This window comes from Lipotes vexillifer, unplaced genomic scaffold, assembly GCF_000442215.2.
Source record: "Lipotes vexillifer unplaced genomic scaffold, Lipotes_vexillifer_v1.1 scaffold916, whole genome shotgun sequence".
Lineage (NCBI taxonomy): Eukaryota > Metazoa > Chordata > Mammalia > Artiodactyla > Lipotidae > Lipotes > Lipotes vexillifer.
In genome coordinates, this window is record NW_006798383.1 from 5,030,163 (window position 1) to 5,051,362 (window position 21,200).

A 21,200-nucleotide genomic window follows, 5' to 3' on the forward strand; every position below is an offset into this window, starting at 1 on the left:
TTCCAACCCTCTCATTTTATGAAAGAGTAAGCAAACTGAAGCATTGTTTTGGGTTGGAAACAAGGAGTGTCTGTAACAACAAGATTCTGGAAGCCCAATAGACCAGAACTTGTGGGCCTCGCTGAATGCTGAAGTCTGAGCCCCTGGGGACAGTCAGCGCATTGTGTTGCTGCCAGTCCTGGTGTTCGTTGGCGGACTGGGAGGTACTGCTCCCAACCAGGCTTCTGGCTCTTCTCAGCATCTTGACCTGCGCACTTGAGCACTGCCTCTCCCCAAGGAAGCAGCCTGTGTCAGGAAAGGCACTGAGTTCCAGGGACTCTGAGAGGACGTGAGCCTGAGGAGTGTCTGTGTATGTTGACGGGGGTGGGCTGTGCGGGGCTGGCTTCCAGAGCCAAGACCTCTACAGGCTGTCGCATGAATTGGCAATGAATGTCTTTTAGTATAAAGACACCGTCCTTTCTTTTCAGTGATACTTTTGGCCTGGGTTTCTGTAGCCTCTCTGTACCAAAGACCCCAGACCCAGGTGTCTAGGGTAAAATATTTTCCTGTTCAGTAGCTTGTTCAGGCTATAGGAAGTGCCTGTCATCATTTCATGCAGCCCTTCTCATTTTTCAGAGGGGAAATAAAGGATGACGATTAAGTGGCTTTAGGAAGAAATGAAAGTGTATCCAAGAACTAAGCTGATTCTTGCACTGTGCTTTATGTAGATTTTCTCGTTGGGTCCTCCCAACAACCCCGCCTGGTAGCAATTATTATGCCTATATTAGAGATGGGAAAACTGAGGCCCAGAAAGCTAAGGCAATGGGCACAGGCTTATATTGCTAGTAGGTGGGAGAGCAGGAATTCTAGCCTAATTTTGACTTCAAATGCTCTCCTTTTTAATACCTGTAATACCTCCTAGTAGGAAATGTCTTCAGACATCCCCTGAAAGGATGAGTCAGTGAAATCTCTACTATGTGATACTTTGAGAAACAGATGCTTAGTTACCACTGCTTCCAATAAACAGCCACGAACTGAAGCAGGGCGCACGGGATTTGGAATCCGTTGACCTGGGTGCAAGTTCCAGCATTGTCATTTACTTAGTCACTTAACCTTTCTGAGTCTCTATTTCCTCATTTTTCTGACAAAGATAAAATACCTTTGTCAAAGGGTCATTGCGAGAATTAAATGAAATATCTCAAGAGAAAGTGTTTCGTATAAAGCACCAAGCAAATGTTAGTTCCTTAAATGCCACAGCAACTTAGGGTGGCACTCTCCCGAGAAAGCAGTTATTGAGCCCAAGTGTGTGCCAAAGGCTTGATCCCCGACCTCAAGAAGCTTATAGTTTTGGCGGGGGCAAGAGGCAATGAAAATCTGAGGGTATAGGCCAAATTGTGCTGCAGTGATATAAAAGTAGTAAAGAATCAGAGAAAGGAAATATCACTGTAGGGCAAGGTAGATGAGAAGGCTTTATGTAGGAGGCTGGATTTGAACTTTATTTGAGGTGAGAGGAGATTTGCAAGAAGTCCATAGCTTTAATTACAATTCGAACAGATCTCTTTGTAAGTTGCAGTCCTCTGGGACCCAGTTGTTTGACATAGAGCAGCAGTTCTCAAAGTGTGGTGGTAGGAACCCTGGGGAATGCCCACAACCCTATCAGGGGATTAATGAATATATTTTATGATAATAGTGTTATTTGCCCTTTTGTATTCTCACTCACTCACAAGTGTACCGTAGAGTTTTCTAGAAGCTATATAACATATGTGATGTCATAACGACTAAATGCAGACATTGATATGAGAATCCAACTGTCTTCCATTAAGTTGGATATTAAGGAGCTTTGTAAAAAATGTAAAAAAAAAAAAAAAGCCACACTTTCTCACTAAATTGTTTTTGTTAGGGAAACTGTAGTTGTTTTTCATAAAATTATGGTATTTATGTTTTATTATTGTTATTTTAAAATAAATGAATAAATATTGTAAAATTTTATCAGATGCAATTTCTAATACAGTACAGACTGATGGATATAACATATGAATTAAATCTCTTAGGGTCCACAATAATATTTAAAAGTATCAAGGGGGTCCTGTGTTAAAGACATGGTATTCCAGTGTAAAGACACAGTTAGGGTCTCATATTTTTATAATGCGTTGGTGCCAACACACCTATCTTTGGAGATTTTAAAATACTAATGCCCAGTGTTGGCCAGTATGCAGTGAAACTGGTGCTCCCAAGTACTGTTAGTGGAAGTGAAGATTGACCAGAATATTTATGTCATGCAGAATATTTTGTAACAATTACCGTATTAATGATAATTTTTACCCTTTGAACTAATAATTACATTAACATGGATGTACTTTAAGGAAACAAAGATGCATACAAAATTTCTGTAGAAGAATACACACTACAGTTATTTACTATAAAAATTTGGCCAGAAACCAACCATCTGACTGAGAAGGCAGTTAAAGTAAATTATGATACATTTATACACTGGGATGCTGTAAGGCTTTTAAAACGATTTTGGAAGAATATTAAACAACCTGGTGAGGTTTAAAATATTATGTTAAGTGAAAAAGTAGGGCACCAAACTGTATGCAGAGAACAACCCCCAATTTTGTAAACATACACATGCACACAGATTAGAGAAAAAAAAAGTACCAAAATGTTAAGTAGATTTTTCTCTGTATAGCATGGCTATAATTGATGTCTGTGTTGCACATTATACTTTTCTATACTTTATGATATTTCTACCATAAGTTTTCAGTCCTTTTAGTTTTTAAAAAGACGCCAGGGCTTCCCTGGTGGCGCAGTGGTTGAGAATCTGCCTGCCGGTGCAGGGGATACGGGTTTGTGCCCCAGTCCGGGAGGATCCCACATGCCACGGAGCGGCTGGGCCCGTGAGCCATGGCCGCTGAGCCTGTGCGTCCGGAGCCTGTGCTCCACAATGGGAGAGGCCACAACAGTGAGAGGCCTGCATACCGCAAAAAAATAAATAAATAAAGTACAATAAAATAAAATAAAAAATAAACATAAAAATTAAAAAAAGACCCCAGAGTGTGGCATTTATCTTCTCTAAGGCCATGGGCACCAGTCTGCTGAGCCAATCCATGGCACCAGGGCTTCAGATGAGTGCTGCCTCAGGTCTCAGAGGGGCATTTCTCTCAGGGCCAAATGATGGTTTAAGAAATACTCTGTGACTTGAGAACAAACCCAACTTCTAGCTAATTGCTTCTTCTTACTTAGCCTTTCAAAGGAAAGCTTTAAAAAACTGGGATTGGTTTTCATGCCCTATAGCTCTGGTCTGTTGTCAAGAGCGTTTGGAGTGTAGAATGTGGTGTCCAAGAGGGCAATTGTTTAAGTAATGTTGTGTAGCCGGCATGGTGCAGGGAGCATAGCAATCAACATATAATTCTTTTAGAGGAAGAGGTAAATGAGATTTCAGATTTCTGGGCCCATAAGGAGATGGAGTGGCTGTGGTATAAGAGCTTCAAATGGGAGACCTGCAGTTCACTCCTGGGTATCTGGGAGTTTCCAGTTCTTTCTTGGGCTGGGAGGTATCAGGTGTTGGAATACTTTAGTCTTCTTTCTTCCCCGAATGACCAGTAAGATAACTGATAGAACCAGCTCTGCCTGAAGGACATCTGCTTTGTTGTTAGTCTCTCCCAGGAGAACCTTTCCCAAGCAGAAGGGAATCTGAATGTGACTATTTAGTCCCTGGGACACATTTGCTCAGCCTGAGTACTCAAACTGCATGGCATTATGCAGCATGCATTAGGGCCTAAGAGAGATACACAAGGTAGTTCCTTGATGTCAGAGGACTTAGTCTGTCTGGAAAAAGAAGCCTCATGCACAAAAAATAAAACAACAGCAGAAGAGAAGAGATGTACATCCCCAGAGAGCGGGTACGATGCTCCCTGAGAGTGACACAGATGCTGAACGCTAGGAAACCAGAGGCAGGAAAGATGAGAGGCTTCTTGGAGGAGGATAGAAGCTGGAGAAGCCACCCTCTTTTCTACGGGGCTGGTTGCTCAGGGGAGAAATAGACTTGCTTTAACTGATAAATTAATTAATGATTTGAGTGCCTACCACATGCAAGGTATTATGTTTATCCCAGAGAAGAGAAAGATTTACAAATAAATGGGGCACAGAGTTCAGCTTCTCTAGGGTAGCGGGATGGTCCGAAGGCTCTCCATCAGTTTACATCTCTCCATTAGACAGCTACGCACTTTATCCTGGGGGTTTCTGGATGTGCACAGATATAATTCTGGCATGTCATAGGGACCCAACTGGCTGCATTTAATTTTGAAGGGAAATGGTAAACATTTACTCCCCAGATAGAGATGGCTTGCTAAAACTGTCCAGAACCTTCTAGTTCGTGCCTCATCATTTTTTTCCCCAGGAAAACTTACTGAACAAAGTGAAGTCTGTTTTCCCTAGACTTGAATTTGTTAGTATTGGCCACCTGCTGGAGGCTGTCTCTGATTATGCGTGGCAGCTCCTCCAACTTCCCATGTACCTTTCTGTAGCTGACTGCTGATCTGGTGGGGATGGGATGGCTTTGGCCTGCCCACTGATGGTTATGTAACTCTAACTCACCTCCTGTTTGCCCAGAGATGCATGGGACAATTTCTCCTCCAACGATCACATTATTGTTCTACCATGGGGCCTCCCAACAACTGGCAGTGAAGTGAACTGCGTGGTGTTAGGGCCATTTGCGCTTCACAGTAATCCTAGGAAGGAGATATTTATATTTCCATTGAGCAGATATGAAACAGGAGACTTATGTAATTAGCCTAAGGTTACACAGGCTGGAGTCGAAACCAAATCTGCTTGACTCTGAAACAAATCCTCTTATGGTTATGTTGGGTTGTCTTTTCGAATGCAAATGCTTATCTATAATAGAGTTCCTCTATAGATGTGTTAATTTACTGATCTGCCTCATAACTGCACAGTAACAAATCACTTTATTGTGATTATTTTTAACCGCATGAGTGATACATGGCTATATTTTGGTTTGGAAAACATTGCAACATTACAAGTAAACTCAAGTTCCTATAGCCAGCCCACCCCACCCTGGGCCCCTACTCAGAGGTGACTTCTATTACCATGTATTTGCGTTTTCCTCTATAAACTTTACAGTGCACTGGTGTACACACTTACAAACCTAATGGAAATATATTGTTTTGTTTTGTTTGGGTATACTGTTTGTATCTTTAATGCATTATTATTCAGTAGCCTTTTTCATTTAGTAATGTCTTAGAGACTTTTCTAGGTCAATTATCTTGATATCTACCTGATTCTTTAATGCTGTTGTATAGTGTGTGTGTGTATGTGTGTGTGCATGTTGTGTAAAATATGCTATATTCATGTGAACAAAGGTGCAGTGAATTATAGGATGTCACATCCTCTCAGGGTCTGCTCGTGCTCTCTCGTCTCTCTGGAGGACTTCTTTCCTCCCTTCCCCAGTATGACACAAACAGGCCTCTTGGCTGATAGGGTTGAGGTCTTTTGTCATTTTGAGTCCTCAGCATAACAACCCAGCAATCCTATCATCTTAACTGAGATTCTTCAATGAGAAATGAAGTGTTCACACTTCAATGGGAAACAAAGACCAAGGATCTGAATGTTTTGGCCAACCCCACACATGCCAACCTTCCCTCCTAGATCTGAGCTGGAATGGTGCTGCTGGTGGGTCTACATTTTATTTGATATAAACCATGAATTCTGCATGATCTGGTTTCCAGAGTCAGGTTACCTTCAATTTTCTGCACTTGGACCCCATGATGGCTCTCATTCAGATAGCTGGGGCAGGAGAACATTAATTATTCTGTATCCCTGTATCTCTCTTTGTGAGACGAGATAATGCGGCCGTGGAGTCAGATGACACAAAGAGGTGACCGAGAGCTGCGGTGAGCTTCTGCCTGGGTATCAGCTTGCCTGTGGTTTTTCTGAAGCAGAGGGTGGGGCCACTATCCTCTTGGAGAGTGAAGCTATTTAGGTCACTCGTTTTTGGCTTGGAGTCTGAAATTAGTTTTCTGTCTGGTTATTGGCGGTCAGGTTGGGCTTCTGCCAGTGCAGAGATACAAATTAACGTGGCCTTAGGCGCTGGCCTTAAGACGGGGAGTGGAACACGCCAGAGGGGAGCATCAGTGGTTTCCCCATTTGGATCATAAACACTGTCTGGGCAGCCATGGGTCTGGAGCTGTGCTGTGGAAACTCCTGACCTGCCCTTGGAGGGGGCTGTGGTTCACCACACACTGGAGCCCCTTGTTGCCTCTGGTCTTTGATTGTTGACTATTCTTGGTGTAGCCCAGGGGAACACACTCACGGGGAAAGGCTGGTGGAGGCTTTCCAGGGCCTGGCACTTGCATTGGAAGCTTGGTTCTTCCTTTTGATTCCCCAGGCAGCTGGGCCATATTGTACTTTCATGGCAGCAATTGGAAACTGGGGCCAAAGATTCCTTAATGACTAATTGGGCGTCCATGTGCCTCACCCCCTAAGCGAAAGGAGTTTATAAATCAAGGAAAAAACCCCAACGTGATTGTCCTTGAGAAAAATACAATCTGGAGTAGTCGTAAAAATGACAACCACACACATTTATGGCACAGGGGTTTATCAGATGCTAGACTATGTTTCTCACTATTCTCTACGGAGTCCTCCCAACAACGCCCCTATTGTTCAGAGAAGTGAAGAGCTCACAGGGCTAGTTCGTCCAGCACCGGGTATAGCTGTGTTTGCCCTGCTCGCATCTTCCTTGTTTTCTCTACTTAGTGCTCTGCACTTTCAGCAATTCAAAAGAGATTTCCTTTGTTGTTTTTCTTTTAAGGAGCTTTTAGTCATTGCTGAAAAGAAAAAAAGCACATATGCATATTCAGAGAATAAATAGGGAACTCCTAACGCTGTTGATACAAATGCAGAGGAGAATGTGGGCTGAAGTTGTAGGAAAAGTCTCTAAGATGTAATTAGTACTAGAGCTGGGAGTCAAAAAGGGGGAAATCCGGACACTTGCCAGCCGTAAGCTCATTGGGAGAGTGGAAGATGGGAGGTAAAGGGGGCAAAGGCCTGAGAAGGCCTGAGTGCCAGGCTTAGGCAGACACTTTGACCTGATGGCAGCCAGGCAGGGAAGCATGAGTTAGGGTATCAGAGACCTTGGCCAGCATCTTGGGAAGTTGTCTTAGAGACCAAAGCGGGATGGGAGCCTGGCTGGTGGTGGGGATGGTAGGGGTTGATATTGTAGTCTGCTAGAGCAGCGGTGGCCACCCAATTATGCACTGCCTGCTTTTGTAAATATGGTTTTATTGTAACACAGCACACCCATTCATTAGTGTATCCTGCTTGGCTTTTTTTGAGCTACAAGGGCAGAGTTGAGTAGTTGTGATAGCGATTGGCAAAACCTAAAATATTTACTCTGTGGCCCTTTTACAGAAAACAGTTTGCTTGCCTGAGCTTTGCAGCTCCTCGTAAGTGTCCCTTACTGGGGAGGGAGGAGGGGTAAGCCCAGTCCCTGGCACATGGTAGATGCCATAACAGAGAACAGATAGAGATGTGTTAAGAAACGAGCAAAGCAAAAATGAAATTGCTAACAGGAAAAGGAACTATCAGGACTGAGGTTGTTTGCTAATTTAAATAATATCACAGAGAAGGGAGTCCACTGAGAAGATGAAAGACTGATAAGAGAATCAAAGAGTAAAAGACTTGAAATTTCCCAGTTCCTTCCCACGGGCGAAGCTTGGAGAGGGAAGGAGGAGGGGGGCTGAGAGCACAGGTGGCAAACAAGGGGAGGCAGCTGGTGGGACTAGGAGAGCAGTGTGCCCCCCCTGATCCTGCACATCTGGTGGCTGGTGAGAACTGGCAGAGTGCCCTCTGGAGCCCTCTCACCTCTGGCAGGAATGTGGCTTTGGGGATGCAGCGGGGGGCGGGGGGTGGTGGTAGTGTTGAGCCCCAGCTCAGCTCTACCAGGAAGCTGACTTGGCTGCGTTGGCTAAAAGTTTTTCTTTTCTGTTCTTTTACTTTTAAAATAGCAAGCCATATGCTTGTTGCCACCATCCGCTCCCGCAGAAGCTCACTAGAGGAGTGAGAGCTTGCTGGGCGGATGGAAGTATAGCGTATTCACAACTCAACCCTGGAAATTGTCGTTGAGAGACTGGCTTTGGGTAACTACCAGGGTTATGGGAAGTTAGGCTGAGGGGGTCCTCCTGGAATGTACTGGCCCACACGGAAGTCTTCTGGAGGCCTCTCAGGATGGGACAGGAGCTATGAATAGTTGAAGGGCTCAGACTAGGAGTGCTGGGAGGCTGAAGAGGATGGACATCTAGTCTACCAGTCAGCATCGGGCACCTGGGGAGGAGTGTGAGTGCTTGGCGGCTGGGAGGCCCAGCCCGACAGCAAGCGGGTCCTTGGGCAGGCAGTGGAGCCATGGAGCGGGTGACCTACAGTGATGTGAATGGGAAAACCAGACGGGGCACTCGTGAAGCCGGGACTCAGGGCCCCAGCTGCTATCTGGGTTCAGATGCTCTGGAATTCAGGATTCCAGAGACAGAGATAGCTGGGACGAGACAGGTCAGGAGCTATGGACTCAGGCCCTGGCAATAAAGAAGGGCCCAACTTCTAGAGCTGGGGACTAAGGGAGTGTCTCTTTGAAGGCCTCCTTAGAGAAAAATTTGTTAAATACCAGCAAAGAAGTTATGCATGGAGTATGAGTGGTAATTGCATATCAAGATGTCTCTCTAGAAAAAACTTTTCTTTACAGATGCACAAGAAGCCACGTGTACAAATGGTGATTGAAACATTTATCATAGCAAATTTTAAAGGAAAAAGACGAAAATATTTATCAGGGGTTGAAAGGATAAATAGACAGTGGTTTATTGGTAAGCCGCAATGCTCTACAGCAGTTAAAATGAATGAATTATGGCTAGGTGTGTCAACATGGATAAAACCCCCCAAACTGAATGTTGGACAAAATAATCATGCTGCAGAATGTATATCCTGTATGATAACATTTATGTGAATCTAAAAACACTCCAAAAGATGATCAAGCATTTGTGTTCCTAAACAACATATAAATCTAGTAGTGGGTATATGATTGGGCATCTTGTATTTTTCTGTGTTCTGGAAATAATTCGTAACAGAAGACAAAGAGCAAGAGAGAGGGAGATACAAACATGCGCGCGCGCGCGCGCACACACACACACACACACACACACACACACACACACACACACACACACACACACACACACACACACACACACACACACACACACACACACACTGCAGTGGAATAACCTTCTGGAACTGCAGGAATCTGAGCCCAGAACAGAAGCTGGGAGCCCTGTGGCTGGGCACTTCTCACATGCTGCCTGCCAGGTTAGCTGTGTGTCTGAGCCATTCCAAATGGTAACTGGCATAGTGCCCGGCCTATGGCGGGTGCCCCATGCATGTGTATGAAGTCTCCAGCTTTCAGGACATTTCAGCGTTAGGAGCTTAGTGTCAGGATGTCAAGATTTGGGAAACTAGCTTTAAGTTAGGGGAAATGAGCCTGCTTCCTCTAAGAGACCCCGCCGGCAGATGTCTGGAGTCACAAGGTGGAGGATGGTCTGCTTTCCTGTCAAAGCGACTTCTGGCGGTGGTGCTGAGGCCTCTCTGCCAGCTGCCCCTCACCCCAGGTGAGGGGGGCCCACAGAACTCTGGTCAACGCGGTGTGTGGCCTCCATGCTGGAAAGGGCAGAGACCAGGCCTCCTTTGGTCCCAGGGCTCGGTGGCTCCTTGAGGTGTCCTCGCCGAGTGAGACTTGTTTCTGTTTGCCTGAATGAGCAGCAGCTGCCCGAGGAACAGAGGAAGCTGAGCCGTGGCGTATCCTTTGTTGGGAAGCCCTTACCCTGTGCAGCCACTTTTGGAAAACAGCAAAGTCAGTGGGAATCGGTTTTGCAGCTTGCAGAAAGAGAGACTATGCAACATGCTAAGTACACTGCCTTTGATGAGGGTTATTTGGATGCGGGAAGGAAGTTTGTTGTGACACCAGTCATGCAGGGAGCCCTGAGAATTTAGCTCTTATAAGTGAGATGTTTGCTATATATACCATGAGGAAAAGTTGCTCTTTGGAAACAGCTTAGCACTGTGCTGGTGGGATAATAAGATTTCAAGTCCAGAAGGGGCCTTATGATTGTCTGAGTTAAACTTGTTGTGTTGATGATAGAATGGGGCTTGACAAAGATTCTCTTCTTGACCAAGCTCTAGTCAGGACCCTCCGAGCTCTTTTTCAACTAGGCCCTGTCCTTGGATATGTCCTCAAGAGCCCATTTTTAGCAACAATCCCGCTAAGTGAGTTTAGCCAGGATCCCCCCAACCCCTTGCAATATCTCATCATACTCAATATCTGATCAAATTCCTCATCCTCCACCATCCCCCAGGTGACGTCTGACCACCCTGACCTGCCTTCAGTGAGAATCCTATCGGGTCGGCTTAGCAAAGAATTTCCCTTACCTTCTTAGTAGTGTTCTATCCACTGACTCCCACCCTTCTCTTTGGCTATAAATTCCCACTTTTTCCTTGTTGTATTTGGAGTGGAGTCCAATCTCCCTCCTCTACTTCAAAACCTCACTGCTCTGGTCCTTGTACCTATTGCAATAGTCCTGAATGAAGTCTGCCTTTCCATTTTAACAAGCGTCAGAATGATGCTTTCTTTAGCAGGCTTAGAGAATTGACCTTTCCAGGGTAACACTTTGAGTACATTTCAGAATCACTCTAGACTCTAGATTTCCAGATTCCAAGTTCAATTTTCTTTTCCCACCTGGTGCCATCTTTATGCCTTCAAGAGCGTAGAATCAAGAAGCAATTTGTTCTATAAAATATTTTATTTGTATTAAGAAAAAATATACTGCTGACAGTCTGTAGAGATTATGGTGTGTCTTCTCCCCTGCCCTGGGTAGGATAGGAGGTCAGAGCGATTGGTCATTTCACCTTAATTCTAGTGTCATTTAACTTAATTCCAGATGGCACCAAAAGACCTTACCATTCTGCAAGTTGTATCTGAAGTGTTTTCTAGGTGTGGCTCTCTGTTGAGCTGCCACTAAACGTTAGCAGTTGGTCAGGAACTTGTGAGTGGGTTTGGACAGGTTCAATCATTCATTCACTCTTGCAAGTAATGACAAAGCAAAACAATACAAACATCAGTACATTCAGTACTTGCTTTGTACCAGGCACGGTGCAAGGCACTGGGTTGTTATAAGAAATGGCTTTTGCCCTTGGGAAGGTATAGTCAAGGGCAAAGTCTCAGGATAAAAATAGCATGATGACAACAATAGGATAAATGCTAGAATAGAAATATGTACAAGGTGGTATGAGGACACAAAGGAAATGGTGATTAATTTCCCAGGGAGAAAGTTGGAAGGAGAGTGATATTGGAGCCCAGTGTGAAGATTGCAGAGAACTTTACCAAGTAGAGGAAACAGAGGCTGGAGATAGTTCAGGCAGAAGGCAATGATGTGCCAGAAATGGAGGCCACAAAAATGTAGGACATTCAGGGAAGCTGAATGAGGCTGGACAGCAAGGGGCAGAGGAGCAAGTGGCTGGAAGTAGGTCTAGTAAGGGAAGTTATAACCAGATTTTCCAAGACTAAGCTTGGAAGAAAGAACTTTACTGCGTGCCGGCAGTGGGTAGTTACCACCATAGAGTTAGGTGGACAGATCTGTGTGGTTGATACATAACCTAATGACAGCATGGAGATGGGTGGGAGGGGGCGAAGGTTGAAAAAGAGCGTCCAGTTGGGGAATCGTTGCAAAAACGATGGTGTGTGAGCCACAGCGTTGGAATGAGAACGGGAAGATCGGGGGTCTAAGTTATTTAGGAGATAGAATCATTAAGACTTGGGGACTGAGCTGGGTTCGAGAGATAAAGGCAAGGATTTCTCCGATTGGCATTGAGTCCTAGTGCCTAAGGTAAACAGGAGACAGAAGATAAGAAGTCAGTTTGCGTGGGGGGGCGGGGGGAGGTGCTGAGTATTAAAGTTAGCATAACCGATGACCGTGTGGGGCCTGTAGCCTAGGGAGGGATTAGAAATATTGATTTTTTTTTTTTTTCAATAAACGGGCCAAGCGCACATGATGTATAAGACCTGGTTCTGTACGGTTTGGGGAAAGGAGAAGTGAACGTCCTTTGTATTTTCATTTATTTTTTGACACTTTAGAATGCCTACATCCTGTTAGGAGGTTTCCCATGTGTTGTATTTTTGCATCCTCAGAAATGCCTTGTGAGATTAAATTATCCCCATTTTTCCAAATAAGAAATTTGAGGCTCCAGCAGGTGAAGTAACCTGCACGTGGTCATGTGACCAGGGAGCTGCCCATCTAGGAATTAACCAGAGATTTTGCTGTGCCCCAAGTTCATGTTCTTTCCTCTCCCCATAGCGTTCTCTGACGTTCCGTGTCCTTGAGGAGCTTACACTGTGGTTGGAGAAACAGAACATAAGGAAACTAATCATGACAATATGGGGAAATGAAAGGGGCATGTACAGTGTGTGCCTTGGGTGTACAACAGATGGGGAACTTTGTTCTGGTGCAGAGGAGAAATGAGTGGCAACCAGGGAGAGGGCCAGTGAAGCCTTAACCAGAGGTAAGGGTGGGTATTTAAGCCGGGCCTGGGAATTCGCCAGGTTGGATGGGGGTGGAGACAGTTCTTAAAGGTCATCACAGAGCTTGGCCGCTAGACTTATAAAGCTAATCTGTGGGCCAAGGCAGAAGCAGATTAGAGTTAGAAGGTGGGTAAAGGACCAAGGAAAGATAGGGGCAGGTAGTTACTAGGGGGACACAGGGCCGGCGTCGGAATGCAGGCACCCATGAGGTCACTTCACCGTAGAGAGAATGAATGGGCCTCTGTGGCCTTCTAAAGCTCCAGTGGGGGAGGTTTCCTGAGTCTAGCCAAGGGAGGCGATGGCAGGAAGAGGGTGAGAACCTGAAGCTGCTGGTGGTCTGAAAAGGGAGGGAGGTGTCTGGGATGGGAGTGGGGAAGCAAAGTGGGAGCAGCAGGGGTTTCGGCTACTTGAATCCATTGTCGGGTACTCGCTCTCCCTCCTGCTCTGTGGAAAGGCGGGATGCAGAGGAAGGAGCCTGTGGCTTGGTTGGCCCGCCTTTGTTCTCTGAGCCCTGACTTGTGGTCTTGGTACAAGGTCAGAGCCCTGGAAATTAGGCCCAAAGGAGGGCCAGCAGGATCGTTGGAATGAAGAGCTATCGGCAGCAGTTCAGTGTCACTGGCTCTTCCCCCTGACACACCATCGCTCCCATGTAAAGCCTCAGACTCTGCCGGGTGCGGCCAGATTTGGCCGTTGGACCCCACAGCTCCTGGATACGGTGCTTCCTGCCCTTCTGAGGGGCCCTTGGCTTCAGGCTCAGTGGAGGGGCGTGAAGTTGGTTGTACCCAGTGACCTCAGGAGAAGGTCCCTGCAATGCCCCGCGGGGACAGAGGGCTGATTGTGGCAGGTGGCCTGGCTCCCCGGCAGCTCCTGTCACTCGCAGCCACCCAGAGGGCAGGAAAGTAGGTCTCTAAGAAAGGACGGGAGCAAAGGGCAGCGAGCTTAGGTAGTAGGCAGCTGCATCAGTCTAATTGCTCTTCTAAAATTAATGGGGCCTTGTATCTCTGAAAAACACCTTTAAGCACTTGTGTGATTTGGGAACAAAGATGCAGGTCGGGGGAGAGCTGGGCTCCCCTTGAAACACAGTCCCCCATTTGGTAAAACAATCTCTCCCTTTCTTTCTTTCTCTCCTACCTGCAGATCAACAGATTACGGCACCACCTATGAAAAGCTCAATGACAAAGTGGGCTTGAAGACTGTCCTCAGTTACCTCTACGTCAATCCCACCAACAAAAGGAAGGTGAGAGGGGGTGGTCAATGGGTCCTGGGCATTCACTGCGGAGTGGCAGGGCTGCCAAGGCCTAGGAGTTAAGGAAAAAAACCAGCAGCCGTGGAGTCACTTATAGAATGCCTATTTTATATGCCAAGAACACCACAGACATTGTAATTCTAACAACTGCCTTGAGATAGTAGTAGCAATAATAATAATAACAACAACAATAACAATAATAAAACTATATAACTACGTAAGGGGTTCCTCTCTGCCAAGGATGGCAGTGTTTGCTTTACATACCTTATCTCATTTATCCTCACAATGAATCTCTGGGGTAGAGATGACTACTGTCCCCATTGTACAGATGAAGGAACTGAAGCTCAGAGAGATTAAGTAACTTTCTAGCCTAATGCCAGATAGTAACAGATAACATGGTGAGCAACAGATCTGGGATTTGAAAATGGGTCTGCTTGACTCCAGAGCTGAGTCCTCCTATAGCGTCCTTTTTGCTGCTCTGTTTTCAGAGAGCTCCTTGTAAGGAGGGAGTCGGTTTCCTCCAAGGGAAGGACAGGCAGCCCCTGGATTCTTCCACTTGCTTCAGAGCTCCTTCTGAGGCCCAGGGGAGCACACTGGCCCTGCTGGCCTCTTCTTTTCTGTCTTTCCTCTTCACTTAACAGCCAGGACATGGGTGAAATCATATAAGGTCAGACTTTGGTCACGGAGACCTCCTGGGAGGAGGGGGCCTGGGACGATGGATGGTTTTAGAAAATAAATGCTGTTTAATATATTGGCTTTAGGGAGAGATGATCTTTCCCCAGCTAGGAAGCCACTCCTGTTTAGAAACTTAGGCAGACCTGGCCTCAGTAAACACACCACGAATATCAAAGGCCATTTCAAGGTTTCTAAAGGGCTGAAAATGGCATTCCGCAACTCTCCCCATGTCATCTTGCATTCCCCAGTGGTTTTGCAAACGCTTTCTTTAGGAAGGTAGGTACAGGGGTGATCTTCAACCCATTGTGCAGCTGTCCCTGATCTCTAAGTCCAACCTGGTGGGGCCCAAGCTGTGGCTTAGAATAACTGTTGGTGCTACTCAAAGCAGAGCAACTTGGACTCAAACCCTTAGCATCGTAACTCACAGCCACCCCTTCTCCTCACTCCCACCTAACTATTCCCCGCAAGGGAGGAAGCAGAATTGGTGACTCCTGGTTTAGTATATTGGCGACTGATGCTCAAAGATCCAGCAGCTGCAGGGGTTCCCACACATGGGACTGTGCCCACCAGCCAGGTACCAAAACTCTGATAATCAGGATGGCCGTCTAGGTGCCTGTTCCTGGTTTTAGCTGAGTAGTTTCTCTTTTCTTTGTCCCAAAGGGTTGTCATTTTCCCATTTTTCAATATTGTTATTTGAATTACTGAATGTTAGAGCTGGAAGGGATCATAGATTTCATCTATACAAGCAGTTATTTGTAGTTTTTGAACTGCAGTCTTCTGCCAATGTGATTAAAGCTCTAGGTCTCCCCTCTGGACACATGCCCCCAAAACATAAAATTTTGCAAACAATTTTTAGGTGTTTAGGAACACCTTGAATCCCCCCTCTGGACCCAAGATGTCCACGGAGTCTTGGTTGAGAATCTTTCATCTATACCGGTAGTCTCAATTCCCAGATGAGGAGACTGAAGCCAGAAAAGGCTCCGAAGCCAGGTATGGAATGGAGCCGGTTAGAGCTCAGGACTCCTGATGCTCAGTGTAGGTTTCTTGGCTTCAGCCCAGGCTCTGCTCCTTTACCTCCCGTATAGTCACATCCCCGTGCTTCAAAACTCATGGTCTAGTCCTGACCGGGGAGGTTGAGGCAGTTGCTTCATGGCCTTGAATTGAAGCCATGTCCATGATGGACACATAATAAAACTCGACTGAATCAAGTCAGCCATGATCTGTCTCCACTCTTCCTCTGCCTTCTCCCTTCATTAGGAAGGAAGCTGAAGCCCGCAGAGGACAGATGTCCCACCCATGTCACTCAGCTGGTCAGTGGCAGGATGGGCAGTTGGTTTTTAACTCCCAGCTTAAAGTTGGTTTTTAACTCCCAGTGACTTGGGGTCAGGTGGAATCATAGGGGGTGTCTGCACTCTGGGAGAAGCAAGAAGGGGGTATTTGACACATGGCAGATGTCCTTTAGCACTGATCTCTGAACTGTGTCTGGACCACAGCAGAATTAATCACATCTTCATGTAGATGATAGATCAGCTGTCTTCATGAGGATTTTCCCAAGGGGCACATGAAGGGTCACACCTGTTTGCATCCATTCTGGAAGTCATCTGTCATGTATGTTTCCCATTGGACTCCTACTCATAACATCTCTTTGTCTTTTTTCCATTTTTCTCCGCTCCTGACTGTTTTATCTCTTCTTAGTATGAGCTAGAGGTGCTCAGTAGTGTGGGAGACAAAGGGCAGGATAAGGCAGATACTCAGGATTAGAAGGATCATAAAGCTGGGATTTGGAGCCCACTGGTGCAGAAGTGCACCTCCATTTCCCCTTCCCAGAGGTGATGTTCAGACCATGGGCTCTCTGGAGCGCTTCCTTACAGGAATTATTGCCCAGTTGACAAAAGTTAGGCTGTTTTGCATGTCTTTTCAGAGAAACACCACCAAAACACAGTTAAATCCCACCTTAAGAGGCACTGCCGCCCACGAAGTTAAAAGTGCAGACATTTTCTTCACTCAGAGAGGGGACAGACAAAAGATAGACTAATGCCATGGATTTGTTTATTTATTTATTTTGGAAATACCAATAGACATTAATTTCATAAGGAGACTGTGTGCTCCTGAAGGACTTACCGAATCGTCCAAGGAGAGATGAAATTAGATTCTGTTTCATTTTGGTGTCAGGTGTCTTTGATTGTATTCTGAGCCTTGGGGTGCTCGTGATGCACAAATATTCTACCTGGTGACTTTCTCTTAACTAGAATATTCAAGTTCACTAGACTATGCTTCTCAAGCCGCTCAGGCAAATTGACAGTTAGACGGAAATGAAAATACTCTTGTTTCTTTATTCGTCTGGTGCTCTGGGTCATTATGACCTTGCAATGAAACTTTTTTTTTTTTTTTAAGTGTCCTGCTTACATGTCTTGGAGTTTAAACCTTTGGTCACCTGGATTCTCATCCGAGCTTGAATTAAGCAGGATTCTTTTGATTCTCAAAGCATTCAAATTATCGGTAGCTGCCCATGTTCATCAACCAGCTAATGGAAGTAATCTCCAGCAGATTTTTTAGTTAATCTTGTCGAAACACTTGCTTTTCACCTAATGAGTTACTTATGTAACAGATGGCTACTGCTTTCCTTGGAGGCTGTGAGTACATCAGAGTTCTGTCACCCCTAGCAAAACAGTAGAGTGTGCTTGTATTTATATAGTTGTTCCCAGAGCTAATTGTTGATGTCTTAACACTTTTTTGACAACATAAAACCTCCAAATGTAGATAGCTAATAAGCTATTAGGTTGTAACATGTGTACAGTCTCCTACTAGTAATAACCTTAGTTAGCATTAACTATGCTCAGATTCCTTTCAGAAGCTTTATCTATATGATTGCCAGTCCTCCCAGGCACTTTAGAAGACAGGCAAGATAAGGAAATAGCCTCACACCAAGCTTGTTTTACTTATAAATGGTGAGTCTGTAACAATCTTTCCAAGAGGTCTATTTGGGGGACAAATTAGGATACATCTGGCAATGCTGGACTCCCTCAAGGAAGTTGAGATTTAGATTAGTGGTGTCTACTAGTTTTTTTTCCAAAAGAGAGTATTGATATGAAATGCTGGGTGCTGCTTGAGTTGAAGTGTTCTAGACCATCCTGTGGTATGGGTCATCAGCGTTATTTTAATGGCGTTGACCTGCCCCACTTGTATTTGATGTGATTCTGCATCCCTTGCTGTTTGCTTTTCTCTGGCCACTGGCCAGTTAGCCCATTGCCTGGGTGATGTGTGCGTGTGGCACTTTGAACACGAAGCGCACTGCATTAGTTCCCCGTGTGGATGTGAGGCTCGCCTCTGGAGGAGGGCTCTGCTCACAGCCTCCCCTTCCCTTTGCAGGAGATAAACGTCCCTGGGTTCCTAGAACTCATGACTGTCAGCTGACTCTGTCCCTAGGCCCATGCAGAATGGCATGTGCCGAGGTCAAGCCTGCATTTACCAGCACTGTGCTTTGTACAAACAGGCTGAAGTCTTTGTGCCTCAACAAGGGAGGGGCTTAGCTTAGACACAGGTATCTGTTTAAGAGCAAATCTTTGAGTGGATAGAGAAATGCAGGCCTGTTATAGCCTAATTGCTCTGGCTCGAAAACAGCTGACACCTGCAGATTTGGAAACAGTGTTTTGGAAATGACAGAGAGCAGACAAAAGTCCTGACTGCCAGGGAATGTGATCAAACTACTGCAGGGTAGAGGTGTGTGTGCCTGTGTGGGGATGGAGGAGGGCGGGAGGACCATAAGGGCTGACGTCAGAAGAGGATAAAGACTTTTTAAAATTGAGCTCCTAATAAGTTATGGACACTAGGCTGAGTTCACTTCTATACTCTAAGTTTCACTCTTAATCCCCTGAGCCTGGTAGTTTTATTCCCATTTGGCAGGTGAAGAAATTGAGGCTCAGGCAGATGAGCCATTTGCTTTCTCTAAAGTAGCTAGACCACCTCTGTCTGACCACCTCTGCCTGAGGTGGTCCATCCACCTCTGTCTGACCACACAGGGCATGCTCTCTACTCTGACTTGCCTCAGCTCGGCTGCCCCTGCCACAGGTAAAAAGACCAGGTGAGTGCATTCATCTCTCTATTAGTCGTAACTCTGTTGCCTGGGGTTTTCTGCCCATTACTGTTAGAGGATTAGCAGTTTTTTGGAGGAGGGGAAGAGTGTTAGACCCTCCTTTCCTAAATGATTTACCAGGGAGAAAGATAGTTACTTCCAGGCTACCCTGCAGAAATACAGTGGGAATTACCAGTCAGATTTCTCCGATGAGCAGGCTGCCTTTGTCAAGCTGTTAAGAGGCACTGTGTGTGTGGTCAGGTGTTGGTTATTCCCGTGTCAGCCTCTCAATAGAGCAGCATAACCCTGAGCAATCTTTGACACAATGGAAAACGTCTAAGCAAAACAAAACACAGACTCTTAAAATCTTGGACCCCTGCTTTCCTTGGCCATGTCTCCTGAGATCGTTGGAGGGGTCAGGGAAAGTCAGCTCTAAGGCAGTACACTTTCAATTCACAGATACTAAAATCTCTTACACTAAAGCAAAGCAAAAAAAGAATGTGGAAAGATAATTTTAGGCTATTAAACTATCTGTTAAGTGTCTAGCTCTGAGCAAAGTATTTTGGATGGGAGCTTCCGGCTTTCAGAAATGTGCAGTCTACTTGGGCAGACGAGATGCACACAGAAAACAACTGCATGCATAGACCTAGGGACTCAATCGCAAATGCAGACAAGGGCCAGGCAGGTAATGTCCATGAGAGATGTTGGCCAGGTGGGGACTGCAGCAGCCGCTCTGTAATCTAAGCTCCAGATAGATGACTGTCGCCCTGCGAGAACAAGGGCTCATTACAGCCGCACCATCATTGTCATCAGTTCCTGATTTTCTTAACAGGTTTTTCTCTGCGTATTTTCACATGAAACTTCTGTATTTCAAAATGTGTTAGACGGGCTAGGGTGTGGAGTTCAGGGTGTGGGGCCTGGCAGGCTGTCCCAAATCTACTTTAATCCTTGTACCCAGTTGGTGTCATGTGCCATGACCTGAGTAGTAAGTCAGTCTCCAGGTGAAGAGTTGGTATTTGCAATGTGGTCTCCGGGGCAACAGAACAAGAATAACACTTAGAAGCTGCTCTTGCTGGGGGCCTGCGGTGATGCTTTTATGATCCGAGTGAGATAAATTAAGCTGAGCATGGCTCGCAAAGACCTCCCTTTGACTCAGAGGAATCGCATAGAAGCTTCTGCAATTCAGAAGGACCTTTTGTGTCAGTTCAGAGTAAGACCATTAGAGTAGGAGAAGGTGGCAGACGTCTTCTTTCTGGTCCTGGTTTTCTGCCCCTGGGTGACGGGGTGTTCTGGAGTAAGACATCTCCCTTGCAGAGCCTCCATTTCCCTGTTTGTACAGTGGCAAGGGTAATTCCTATACTTTTTGAGGCTCCTTCCAGCCTAGATGGTCTGGATGACCACCATTTGGACTGCGCCTCTCAGAGGCACGTGGTGATATGTGCACAACTGTGGACTTTGGGCTCAATGGATAGCCAGTTGGCTAGTCCTTGGAAGGGGCGGTCCCCAAAGCTCCTGGTTTTATGGCCACACATTGGCCAGATAAGTCCTCCCATTCAGGCCCGCTCTTCTGAAGTCCCAGTTCCTTGTTCAGAAGGTGGGTGGTTCCCTGAAAGCTGCTGTCTCTGCTGGTGGAACTCAGAACTGCAGCATCCTCCATGGCACAATTGAGGGGTTCCATCAGCATGAGCTGATGCAACTTCCCAAGAGCATCACTGTGCTCACCCAGGTGTGCACAGCCCTCCTCCTGCAGGAAAGGGAGCTAGAGATGCTATCTGCATCTGTTCTGGCAACCCGGGGGTGAGGACACCAAGTATCACAATAGCAGGCAAGGGACCAGCTCTGCTGCATCACACTTCTTCCTTCATGGCCACCTACTTCCTACAGCCTCAACCAGGCACCTCATCTCTGTGGGCCCTGCTTTCTTCCTTCAGAAAATGTGCACAATAAGCTATATTTAAAGAGCAAGTAAGAGAAATCCCTCTTAGCGCTAATATTCATTTCTGTTTCCAAGGTAACAAGTGCTTATGAAAATAATAAGAATGACAGTAGGGCTTCCCTGGTGGCGCAGTGGTTGAGAGTCCGCCTGCCGATGCAGGGGACACGCGTTCATGCCCCGGTCCGGGAAGATCCCACGTGCCGCGGAGGGCTGGGCCCGTGAGCCATGGCCGCTGAGCCTGCACGTCCGGAGCCTGTGCTCCGCAACGGGAGAGGCCACAGCAGTGAGAGGCCCGCGTACCACCTGCGGTGATGCTTTTATGATCCGAGTGAGATAAATTAAGCTGAGCATGGCTCGCAAAGACCTCCCTTTGACTCAGAGGAATCGCATAGAAGCTTCTGCAATTCAGAAGGACCTTTTGTGTCAGTTCAGAGTAAGACCATTAGAGTAGGAGAAGGTGGCAGACGTCTTCTTTCTGGTCCTGGTTTTCTGCCCCTGGGTGACGGGGTGTTCTGGAGTAAGACATCTCCCTTGCAGAGCCTCCATTTCCCTGTTTGTACAGTGGCAAGGGTAATTCCTATACTTTTTGAGGCTCCTTCCAGCCTAGATGGTCTGGATGACCACCATTTGGACTGCGCCTCTCAGAGGCACGTGGTGATATGTG

General features: G+C 46.2%; 1 protein-coding gene across 1 annotated transcript in view; it reads left to right on the top strand.

Moving 5' to 3' along the window:
* SORCS3 (sortilin related VPS10 domain containing receptor 3) overlaps positions 1-21,200 on the top strand; it is a 616,865-nt gene that overhangs the window by 250,168 nt on the left and 345,497 nt on the right. The window contains 1 exon segment of the mRNA XM_007470447.1: positions 13,745-13,844. Within this exon segment, the coding sequence (XP_007470509.1) occupies positions 13,745-13,844 (100 nt within the window).